Source organism: Pimephales promelas, chromosome 1 (genome assembly GCF_988280905.1).
Source record: "Pimephales promelas chromosome 1, fPimPro1.hap1.1, whole genome shotgun sequence".
In the NCBI taxonomy this organism is placed as follows: domain Eukaryota; kingdom Metazoa; phylum Chordata; class Actinopteri; order Cypriniformes; family Leuciscidae; genus Pimephales; species Pimephales promelas.
Genome location: NC_142769.1, coordinates 38,802,283 through 38,814,823, shown reverse-complemented (window position 1 = coordinate 38,814,823; position 12,541 = coordinate 38,802,283). Strand labels below are relative to the sequence as shown.

The following is a 12,541-nucleotide window of genomic DNA, read 5'->3' as shown; positions in this document are numbered from 1 at the left end:
GAGCCTCCATTTTTGCACTCAGGTCAAAGTCTCACAGCCCTCTATCATAATCCAGAGTTTTGAGAAGATTGGAGAAACTTAATTTTTCGCCCGAAAATGAAAAAAAAACGAAAGGGGTAACACTGTCGTTTTTTTTTTCGGGTCGAAATTTTGAAATTCGATATCTCAGCTCTGGAAGGGTCTAGAGCCTCCATTTTTGCACTCAGGTCAAAGTCTCACAGCCCTCTATCATAATCCAGAGTTTTGAGAAGATTGGAGAAACTTAATTTTTCGCCCGAAAATGAAAAAAAACGAAAGGGGTAACACTGTCGTTTTTTTTTCGGGTCGAAATTTTGAAATTCGATATCTCAGCTCTGGAAGGGTCTAGAGCCTCCATTTTTGCACTCAGGTCAAAGTCGCACAGCCCTCTATCATAATCCAGAGTTTTGAGAAGATTGGAGAAACTTAATTTTTCGCCAAAAAAAAAAAACATAAGGGGTAACACTGTCGTTTTTTTTTTTTCTGGTCGAAATTTTGAAATTCGATATCTCAGCACTGGAAGGGTCTAGAGCCTCCATTTTTGCACTCAGGTCAAAGTCTCACAGCCCTCTATCATAATCCAGAGTTTTGAGAAGATTGGAGAAACTTAATGTTTCGCCCAAAAACGAAAAAAAACAAAAGGGGTAACACTGTCATTTTTTTTTGGGTCGAAATTTTGAAAATCGATATCTCAGCTCTGGAAGGGTCTAGAGCCTCCATTTTTGCACTCAGGTCAAAGTCTCACAGCCCTCTATCATAATCCAGAGTTTTGAGAAGATTGGAGAAACTTAATTTTTCGCCCAAAAAAAACCCGAAAGGGGTAACACTGTCGTTTTTTTTTCCGGTCGAAATTTTGAAATTCGATATCTCAGCTCTGGAAGGGTCTAGAGCCTCCATTTTTGCACTCAGGTCAAAGTCTCACAGCCCTCTATCATAATCCAGAGTTTTGAGAAGATTGGAGAAACTTAATTTTTCGCCCAAAAACGAAAAAAAACGAAAGGGGTAACACTGTCGTTTTTTTTTTCGGGTCGAAATTTTGAAATTCGATATCTCAGCACTGGAAGGGTCTAGAGCCTCCATTTTTGCACTCAGGTCAAAGTCTCACAGCCCTCTATCATAATCCAGAGTTTTGAGAAGATTGGAGAAACTTAATTTTTCGCCCGAAAATGAAAAAAAACGAAAGGGGTAACACTGTCGTTTTTTTTTTCGGGTTGAAATTTTGAAATTCGATATCTCAGCTCTGGAAGGGTCTAGAGCCTCCATTTTTGCACTCAGGTCAAAGTCTCACAGCCCTCTATCATAATCCAGAGTTTTGAGAAGATTGGAGAAACTTAATTTTTCGCCCGAAAATGAAAAAAAACGAAAGGGGTAACACTGTCGTTTTTTTTTCGGGTCGAAATTTTGAAATTCGATATCTCAGCTCTGGAAGGGTCTAGAGCCTCCATTTTTGCACTCAGGTCAAAGTCTCACAGCCCTCTATCATAATCCAGAGTTTTGAGAAGATTGGAGAAACTTAATTTTTCGCCAAAAAAAAAAAACATAAGGGGTAACACTGTCGTTTTTTTTTTTCTGGTCGAAATTTTGAAATTCGATATCTCAGCACTGGAAGGGTCTAGAGCCTCCATTTTTGCACTCAGGTCAAAGTCTCACAGCCCTCTATCATAATCCAGAGTTTTGAGAAGATTGGAGAAACTTAATGTTTCGCCCAAAAACGAAAAAAAACAAAAGGGGTAACACTGTCATTTTTTTTTCGGGTCGAAATTTTGAAAATCGATATCTCAGCTCTGGAAGGGTCTAGAGCCTCCATTTTTGCACTCAGGTCAAAGTCTCACAGCCCTCTATCATAATCCAGAGTTTTGAGAAGATTGGAGAAACTTAATTTTTCGCCCAAAAAAAACCCGAAAGGGGTAACACTGTCGTTTTTTTTTTCGGGTCGAAATTTTGAAATTCGATATCTCAGCTCTGGAAGGGTCTAGAGCCTCCATTTTTTGCACTCAGGTCAAAGTCTCACAGCCCTCTATCATAATCCAGAGTTTTGAGAAGATTGGAGAAACTTAATTTTTCGCCCAAAAATGAAAAAAAACAAAAGGGGTAACACTGTCGTTTTTTTTTTCGTGTCGAAATTTTGAAATTCGATATCTCAGCACTGGAAGGGTCTAGAGCTTCCATTTTTGCACTCAGGTCAAAGTCTCACAGCCCTCTATCATAATCCAGAGTTTTGAGAAGATTGGAGAAACTTAATGTTTCGCCCAAAAACGAAAAAAAACAAAAGGGGTAACACTGTCGTTTTTTTTTCAGGTCGAAATTTTGAAATTCGATATCTCAGCTCTGGAAGGGTCTAGAGCCTCCATTTTTGCACTCAGGTCAAAGTCTCACAGCCCTCTATCATAATCCAGAGTTTTGAGAAGATTGGAGAAACTTAATTTTTCGCCCAAAAAACAAAACAAAAAAAACGAAAGGGGTAACACTGTCGTTTTTTTTCGGGTCGAAATTTTGAAATTCGATATCTCAGCTCTGGAAGGGTCTAGAGCCTCCATTTTTGCACTCAGGTCAAAGTCTTACAGCCCTCTATCATAATCCAGAGTTTTGAGAAGATTGGAGAAACTTAATTTTTCGCCCAAAAACGGAAAAAAAACGAAAGGGGTAACACTGTCGTTTTTTTTTCGGGTCGAAATTTTGAAATTCGATATCTCAGCACTGGAAGGGTCTAGAGCCTCCATTTTTGCACTCAGGTCAAAGTCTCACAGCCCTCTATCATAATCCAGAGTTTTGAGAAGATTGGAGAAACTTAATTTTTCGCCCAAAAACGAAAAAAAAAACAAAAGGGGTAACACTGTCGTTTTTTTTTTCGGGTCGAAATTTTGAATTTTGATATCTCAGCTCTGGAAGGGTCTAGTGCCTCCATTTTTGCACTCAGGTCAAAGTCTCACAGCCCTCTATCATAATCCAGAGTTTTGAGAAGATTGGAGAAACTTAATTTTTCGCCAAAAAAAAAAAAAACGTAAGGGGTAACACTGTCGTTTTTTTTTTTTCGGGTCGAAATTTTGAAATTCGATATCTCAGCTCTGGAAGGGTCTAGAGTCTCCATTTTTGCACTCAGGTCAAAGTCTCACAGCCCTCTATCATAATCCAGAGTTTTGAGAAGATTGGAGGAACTTTATTTTTCGCCCAAAAACGAAAAAAAAACAAAAGGGGTAACACTGTCGTTTTTTTTTCGGGTCGAAATTTTGAATTTTGATATCTCAGCTCTGGAAGGGTCTAGAGCCTCCATTTTTGCACTCAGGTCAATGTCTCACAGCCCTCTATCATAATCCAGAGGTTTGAGAAGATTGGAGAAACTTAATTTTTCGCCCAAAAAAAAAAACGTAAGGGGTAACACTGTCGGTTTTTTTTTCTGGTCGAAATTTTTCTTTTTGATATCTCAGCTCTGGAAGGGTCTAGAGCCTCCATTGTTGCACTCAGGTCTAAGTCTCATGGCCCTCTACCAGAATCCAGAGTTTTGAGACAATTGGGGATACTTAATTTTTCGCCAAAAACGGAAAAAAAACGTAAGGGGTAACACTGTCGTTTTTTTTTCTGGTCGAAATTTTGAGTTTCGATATCTCAGCTCTGGAAGGGTCTAGAGCCTCCATTGTTGCACTCAGGTCTAAGTCTCATGGCCCTCTATCAGAATCCAGAGTTTTGAGAAGATTGGGGATACTTAATTTTTCGCCAAAAAAAAAAAAAAAAAACGTAAGGGGTAACACTGTCGTTTTTTTTTTTTCGGGCCGAATTTTTGAGTTTCGATATCTCAGCTCTGGAAGGGGCTAGAGCCTCCATTTTTGCACTCAGGTCTAAGTCTCATTCCATGATAATGCATGGAATATAACAAGGGAAAGTGCCACTAAATAACAGGGCTAATTTGTGGGGGACGTTGCGTGGTAAGGCTTTGGTAATCAGATGGCTTGCAGTATCTGCTCCACAGCCAATCACGGGCCCCCTCCTTGCTTGGGCCCTGGGGCTTTAGCCCCGCCTAGCCCTATGGTTAATGCGGCAGTGCTCAGCATGCAGAGAGAAGTCTAAATTAAACATATGATTAATGACTCGTGAATGTAAATGCACATTGATGGCCTAAGACACGAAACGAGCGGTTTGTGTGAGAAAACGAACAGTATTTATATAGTTTTTTACCTCTTGTCAGCCTCGTGCTTCTGCGCCGGAAGTCATCGCTTGCGCGTGTACGTCACTGTTTACAGAGATTTCTGAAGTTTTACCTTTCACTGTGAAGCTCTAAACATATTTGGATACATCAAAATCGTTTTCCATTGCGATTTCCACAGCTTGCATGAGATGAATGGATGACTAGAGGAACATAAACACTGCATAACCAGCTAAAACTGCACACAGACCGAGGGGTAGATGTGACCAGATATTGTACATATTTCTTAAGAAATTATCACTCTTAACTGACAATTTTTATTTGCATTGCAATCAAAATGAGAAAAGTATACACTTTTGTTAAAAACAAAAGAAACTCAAGAGCATTAGACTACAACAATACTGAAAATATACATACTGCAATAAATGGTTGTTTACATTCACAACAATTTGAAGATGTAGACACTCTAAATACTCAATGTTACATTTATTTTTCATGCGTTATGTCTTGGATATTTTTATAACAAACTTATTTTAACAGAATCATCAACTCAAGTGTAGTGAAATAATATGAATACATTATACACACACATTTCCCAAACAAAAGAGAAGAACAAATCTGAACTTGTAGAAGAGTGAAACATAAGACCCACACAGAAGGTTTCTTGGTGTCAGCTGAATTCTGAAGGGGTTCAGGTTAAGCATATCATTTCTCAGAATCCAGAGACCGTCTTTTCAGCAAGGTTACTGGAACTAACAAAGGATTGAGAGGACAGGTGCCAGCCGTAGCCCAGTCTTTGTCCTTTGCTGGTTGTGTGACAGACTCAGTGGAGGATCTAGTAGTAGTCCTACGTTTCTGTGTTAATACAGTAGGATCAGCTACATTCGCACATGGGATGTTTGAAGAAGCAGCTGTTTTTGAAAGCTGCGAGTGTAACTGGAGGAGGTGATGTTGAAGTTCCTCACAGTCCAGTAAGGGGAGCTCCTCAGGCAAACACATCAGCATATCCAACAGCACTGCACTCTCTGAGGACATATCAGAAGGAATGTGCAAAAATATGAGAAAAATAGAGATCTTTTCACGTAAGTATAACAGATTGGTTCACCCAGAATTAAAATGATGTCATTATTTATTTACCCTCATGTCCTTCCCACATGATCGGCTGACTGACTTATATGAAAGTCAAAGTTAATGGGGTTCAAAAACAACATTGATCCTCATTGACTTTCATTGTAATCTTTTTAAAGACAAAACAAAGGATGTCATACAGGTTTGGAACGGCATGAGGGTTGTTATAATGAGACATTTTAAACTGGGTTTAAGTTGATTAAGCTGAACTTCCACATTCCTGGGACAATGTGTAAAATGGCCATGAAGAGTATAATTAATTCCACTTTTTTATATTGTAATAGAATATTCTACATAAAATGTATCATAACAATACATACCCATAGAAGTAAGGGATAAATTGCCGGCTGTAGAGCCAACGCCACTTAAATATTTATAAATCTTGTCAAAATTCATAACACACTTCAGCATTCTTGGTTTGGATGATACGTTATCATGATCTAAAAGTCCCAATCGAACTGGATTGTGTCTATTTGAGGAAACTGATGGTGACACTGGATCAGTGGAAACAGGACTGGACACTGTTGGTTCTGCTTCTGGTTGTAGTTGGCTTGGGCTTCTTATCATCTGTGAGGATGTTGGGGTCTCAGGTGTCTTAGGCACTACAGGTGAATTGCTTGATGCATTATCCAATTTGCTAATATGGTCAACAGCATTAGAACTAGAGTCAGGCTGAATAAGAGATGCAGCTGAGGTAGTGAAAACGGCAGGATTTGGGCTCCTGCCCGAGGCGGAAGGCTGAGAGGGGGTTTTAGGGGACTGAACTGGGTAAAGTTTGGAGAAAGCAGGTGTTCGGCTGGTGGGGTGTGGAGGTTCAGAGTGCATCAGGCCACATGGCTCTGTCGCAGAAATCACAAGCATCTGATGACGGAGAAAAAAATAAACAGAAATGATTAGCATTTTATCCGCTTTATTGTGATAAAAGGCAATAAATCAGTAAAATACAGTATACTGTTTGTCATAAATGATAATCGTAAGAGACAGTATACTGTTTGTCATAAATGAGAGTCGTAAGAGATCAATCATTGACAGAATCGATTCCTGAACTTACTTACTTGTGGTGCATGAATGTAACACACCTGTATCATTGTAGTTCAAAAGTATCACAACAACCTTACTGTCAAATATAAACATTATCCATCATTATTTGTCTACTCCTTATTTGTAATACTGTCTAAGAAATGTCAAACCAGTTCGCCCCTCACAAGCTCAATAAAAATGTGTATTCATAAAAAATTTGAGAAATTATTGTTTTTGTGTGGTGTTCGGTGCATTTCCACATTCAAATGTCAAATACAGACCTGGGAAAAGGCAGAGGAAATAGTTTTCTCATGAGATCTGGACATTTTCTGAACCAGCTCTGCCCAGATTTCAATGGGAACCTTAGTCTTGCGATACTCCCTCCTCTGACTGTGAACCTGAAGATAAATCTTCTGCAGCATACGTGACTTCAGGGACTTTATCAGGTCTTCAATCTAAAACCAAGCAGTAATTGCATTACAATGGACATGTGCATGTTCATCCGGCTTAATCTGTTTTGGGTGATGGCAATGGGTTTACCTCTTTGAGAGATCGTCTGGGAACTTTCTTTTGAAGCTCAGTCAGATCTAACTCTGATTCAAAATTATTCTGTAGTTTCAAAGCTTGCAAAAAGCTTTGTAGATCTTTGCGAGCCCATCCTTTGCAGAATGATTTGTCTCTCACTGTCTGTTTTTGCTCAATGCTCTGAAGTAGAAAGCGTGACGGTTCAGTTCGCTGACGAAATGGAGGTTTCATAGTTGCTGATTAGATAAAAGTTGTCTTCAATGTATCTTGATATGCCTGTTGTATAAAAAAGACAATGTTCACATTTAATATTTAAAAACTACCCATTAAGCTTCAATAAACTTTGTGCAGGAGCACAAAATAATGGGAAAGCAACATTTTATATTAATATACTGTAGCCACAAGTGGCAATTATCAGAGTGATGATCAGTGATCAGTAATCTAAATGAAATGTATCTTATGGACTAGTTTTTCTAGCAAACTCCATATTGACTCTTTACTGAAGTTAGGGTCTGATCTGTGTGGAGAATTTGTGGACAAACATTCAAAATTTTACATTTAAAAGGATGTCACAGGACAATTTCAAATGAATGTGAAGGTACCTTCGGTGCTTGGAGTCCTAAATATTAATGGCTTATTTATTTCTCAAACTATAAATTACATTCCTTTAAGAAGGACTTGAAGAGGAACCTTTCAATTTCAACAAGAAAAGCTTTGTTTTCAAAGAATCTATGTGGAGCAAATTCTCTTTAAATTCTGTTGTATGTCCCATCAAGGTTTAGTTATATTTTGGTATGTTCTGCACCTGAGAAACTAACTTAATGGTCATTTTAATGGAGTTAATTACGGGAATGTATATGAACATCAAAACAGGTTACAAATGCCCCAATAACCTCACAACGAATCTTTTCAATCTTTGTAAAGTGCGCCAGAATGCTGAAAAACATGTTGTCCCAGCTTTCCTAAAGCCACTGCTTATATATACATATCTACATGGCACCAGCGGATTTAACACCACATTAAATATTTCCAATAAGTAAGCTGTATGACAGCGCTTGACCAACGGACTATTCATTCACTTAATTTACACAGTTTTAAGGAAGGACTGCACGGTAACCATCAAATAAAATTACTTGCAAAAATCTAGATGGAAAGTCAAAAGATAAGAAACTTCCGTAACTTACTGGGCGAGCGGGTTGCTGAAGGGGCAGTGCCATTTAGAGGGGGTAACGTAAGTACCCGTATCTCACTACGAGCCACTAAGAGGCTCAAGAAACACGAAGCTGAAATGCGTTTTCACGTGACCGATTGCACGGGCTTTTCTGGTTTATTATATCTAATTCAAAATATACGTTATAAATCTATAAATTTAAAATTTAATGAATAAAAAAATATTATAAAAGACTTAAGCGGTCGATTGCACTCACTTTCGTTTATACCGGTTTATTGTGATAGAGTTTGCAACACTTGTCGTTTGTGAAACACACCACCAGAGACCGCTCAAACTTTTCAAACGAAAACGAATTTCTCATTGCAGTAATTTTAATATAAGTTACTCTCGGTATTTTTCTAACGTTAAACCTGTTATGGTGACAAAAAGACCTGAAATATATAATTTTTGTAAACCTTGACCAAGCTAAAATCAATTTATCTTAATCTGGGTTTTGTTTCACCCACATGCAATATGATAGATCTATTTCCGCAACTAAAGTACGGTAAAGTACTTCCGCCTTTGATGGAACCACTGAAGCCACAAATTACATTATATTTCATATCCAGGTCCGCCTACCCTACATGTAGGCATTCAGACATTTTTACTTGTCATGAGAAATTTAAATGGTATATTATTACGCCTGCTGTTAGATGTACATTCAAAAGCATTGGCAGCGGTGGGATTCGAACCCACGCCCCCGAAGAGACTGGAGCCTTAATCCAGCGCCTTAGACCGCTCGGCCACGCTACCTACTACGTAATTGTATTAAAAAAGGGTTTCAGTACTTTCTCAGTTCGTATCGTAATTATTGTCTACATTTTGACCAATTTTGTAACTAACGATTAAATTATAACTCCCGTTGTTATTGACCACAAATGTAGTCATATGACGTTTTCACTGGTTTTTGTGAACGATATACCCCGCGGGTGGGGTGGTGATGGTGCAGTGGATGAGATACATACCTTTGGTGTGAGAGACCCTGGTTCGAATCCACTGGAGACACCAATGTGTCCCAGAGCAAGACACATAAACCCAACCCTAATTGCTCCAGAGGCATGCAACCTCTGACTTGAATAGCAATTGTAAGTCACTTTGGATAAAAGCGTCTAATAAATGTAAACGTATAATGTGAACACCAGAAGCACTGAGGTCACCCTTCAACTGGTTCACCCTTCACAGTTCTTGCATCGGAATGCCTTGTCATGTTCAAGGCCATTGTCCCCGTGTTTCATGTACAACATCAAACGTCAGCCGTCTAAGATGAGACAAGACAAGGCCAAGCAAGTCAAATTGATTTACACAATGAATGTCAGGTTAGGAATTGTATTTTTATGATCACGCTTACATAAAAAAAAGACCAAATAAAGATTAAAAGAAAAGTGATTTTAAGAAAATCTGATTCAGTAAATCTAAATATATCACATCATATGTTTCTATTTTATAACCTTAAGAGGATTTGCTACAGAAGACTTATGCACATGGTTAAAAACCACATCTGTCCAAATATAACATGACTCCTGAAATGAATATCTACTATCTGTATAGTTTAACACGAACTTAAAGTTGATTTTCCATAATGGACGAACATACACATATGATAAAGATGATTATGTTTAAAAATGACTAACAGCCGGCAGTTAGCTACCATTTACTTTCATTTCATACTTTTCCATTAACGGTAACAATAGGTTCCTAGTTAACATTAGTTAATGTAGTAATTAACATGAACTAACAATGAACAATTCATTTGCTCCAGTATTTATTAATCTTTGTTAATGTTAGTTAATAAAAAGTACAGCTGTTCATTGTTTGTTCATGTTAGTTCACAGTGTGTTAAATTATTGAAGTCTGCCTTATAGTAGAGAGGTTAAGCGAATTTTGACTTCAAGTCATGATGCAAAGGTCCCCTTTGGTATGGAAATACCTTATAGCCATAGAAATAAATTTATCCTAAGACACAAGTGAGATCACATTTTGTTTCTTATATACGCACATTTTTTTAAAATGGCCACTAATCATACTTGAGAGGCCCATATCTTTGCTTCTGTTATAGCTATGATGACAAATTTGGTCAAGGAGTGCAATAAAGTACACAACAAAGTACACAACAAGTAACAATATCAGGAAGCAACACTGTTCATGCAAAGCTGGGTAGGTCTCTATTCACGTATGTAATCGTTATTACAAAGCAAACAGACTACACGAGTATAACATTCTTATTTATTAGCAGCGTGTGCTAGTGCAGTGTTTCCCAACCCTGTTCCTGGCGGCACACCAACACTGGGCGTATTCTTTCTCTCTCTTATCAAACACACCTGATTCAACTCATCAGCTCATAATCAGATGGGTTAATGAGCTGATGAGTTAAATCAGGTGTGTTTGATTAGGGAGACAAAGAATACGTGCAGGTGTGAATACGTGTTGGTGTGCCGCCAGGAACAGGGTTGGGAAACACTGTGCTAGGGTATCAACAACAACCGGTATGAGAACCGAAATCATAACCTAAAACATTATAAAACGGTCTAACTAATATAACTTCACACTCACAGTAAGGTTAGGAGTAAAAAAAAGATGTGCTTTTTGATCTTTGCGGGGTTTAGCTGACTGAGGACATCCACAGTTTCCAAAGACGACACTTGTCAGGATTTTACTTCGGTTTTGGGAAGGGAAAAAACGGACACCCCCCTCCAACCTCTCTGGGAAACACGTATCTGTCATACAAATGCCCGAGGCACAACGTTTAACCATATTTTGGCTAAAACTATGACGGTAATAGCCTGCCGAGACCAAAAATATGAGACACCTGTGTTGAAAGTCAATGGAGCGCTCTGAAAAAGTGTCCGACCTCTGTGGGAGCTCGTTCTTGGCTGCGCTGTGATTGGTCAATCTACATTCTTAGGGCGTGGCTTAGCCAAAGGTGAATTGCTGCGCTTTTCAAACATTCGCATGCACTGGGTAGGAATGACCTTGTAGTCTGCTTCCTCAGGGGAGCTAGAAGGATGAACCCTCCTCATCCCACCTCGGTTCACATATGGGACCATTCCTTGGTCTTTAAGGCCATGAAGGGTGCCCCTTTCAAACCTCTACAGTCTGTGTAGTCTTACGTATCTCTCATTGAAAACCGCCTGGCTATCACCTCAGTCAAGTGGATGGGTGACTTACACGCACTTTCTGTTAACGCGTCGGGCCTTGAGTTTGGGCCTAATGACTACAAGGTCATCCTCAAACAAGAGTTGGTTGTGCTACCATCTGGTTTCGCTTCAGTCGATGAAAACCAAGGAGCATCCTATCAAGCTCTAGCTTGATAGGCATAAGCCACGCCCATTCGAGCGGGACGTGACGTCTGAGGGCACCCAGCGCCCTCATTGGTGCTTATGTAACCCACCCAATTAATTGAGGCTGTGTTGCTTGCTATGTATTTTCATGTATTTTTTTTTTGTTTTGTTTTGTTTATATACATATATTTTTTTTCCTTGCCTAATGCATGAATTGTTCAGACATATATTTTAGTAATATTTTATTTTAATTACTATTTTGTTTTTGCGGAGTGGTGAAAATAATTTATTGCGTCGATGCTGGGTGCTGACGTCACATGGCAGATCATTGAAGAGAGAGACGTGAGCCACATGTGTGAGCTCTCGTTAATCAAATCCATCGACATTAATATTGTTCTAAATCGATGTCTGAACTGTTTCATTGTATTAGGTAAGTCACAATTGTGTCATATTTTCATAAATAATGTTCAAGTTTGTGTTTGTTCATATAAGAAAATGTGGATGGTTAATGGTGTTTGTGATTGAGTATATAGTGTGCAATAGAACACATGTAAAGTATTTATGCTGCAGTAGTATACTTGTTAAAAACTGGTTGCACATTTATGTCATGGCCCTCTATCAGAATCCAGAGTTTTGGGAAGATTGGAGAAACTTAATTTTTCGCCCAAAAAAAAAAAACGTAAGGGGTACCACTGTCGTTTTTTTTTTTCGGGCCGAATTTTTGAGTTTCGATATCTCAGCTCTGGAAGGGGCTAGAGCCTCCATTTTTGCACTCAGGTCTAAGTCTCATGACCCTCTATCAGAATCCAGAGTTTTGGGAAGATTGGAGAAACTTAATTTTTCGCCCAAAAAAAAAAAACCGTAAGGGGTACCACTGTCGTTTTTTTTTCGGGACGAATTTTTGAGTTTCGATATCTCAGCTCTGAAAGGGGCTAGAGCCTCCATTTTTGCACTCAGGTCTAAGTCTCATGGCCCTCTATCAGAATCCAGAGTTTTGGGAAGATTGGAGAAACTTAATTTTTCGCCCCCCCAAAAAAAACTTAAGGGGTACCACTGTCGTTTTTTTTTTCGGGCCGAATTTTTGAGTTTCGATATCTCAGCTCTGGAAGGGGCTAGAGCCTCCATTTTTGCACTCAGGTCTAAGTCTCATGGCCCTCTATCAGAATCCAGAGTTTTGGGAAGATTGGAGAAACTTAATTTTTCGCCCCCCCAAAAAAAACGTAA

At 38.8% G+C, this 12,541-nt stretch overlaps 1 protein-coding gene and 1 non-coding gene across 3 annotated transcripts; both read right to left on the bottom strand.

The window, feature by feature from the left end:
• Nucleotides 1-4,450: 4,450 nt before the first annotated feature.
• On the bottom strand, nt 4,451-8,323 carry snapc2 (small nuclear RNA activating complex, polypeptide 2). 2 transcript variants are annotated; one of them, XM_039678958.2, is made up of 5 exons: nt 8,014-8,323; nt 6,845-7,105; nt 6,586-6,759; nt 5,605-6,145; nt 4,451-5,181 (listed from the first exon to the last, which is right to left on the bottom strand). In XM_039678958.2, the coding sequence occupies exons 2-5, from the start codon at nt 7,058-7,060 to the stop codon at nt 4,862-4,864; spliced, it is 1,251 nt and encodes a 416-aa protein (XP_039534892.2). In that variant the 5' UTR covers nt 7,061-7,105; nt 8,014-8,323; the 3' UTR covers nt 4,451-4,861. The 2 variants fall into 2 exon arrangements, with proteins under 2 accessions (XP_039534892.2, XP_039534893.2); XM_039678959.2 differs by lacking the exon at nt 8,014-8,323 and adding an exon at nt 7,963-7,981.
• A 387-nt stretch (nt 8,324-8,710) lies between these two features.
• trnal-aag (transfer RNA leucine (anticodon AAG)) lies at nt 8,711-8,792 on the bottom strand. The gene has a single exon. It is a non-coding gene; the product is annotated as a tRNA-Leu (tRNA).
• Between the last annotated feature and the right edge of the window lie 3,749 nt (nt 8,793-12,541).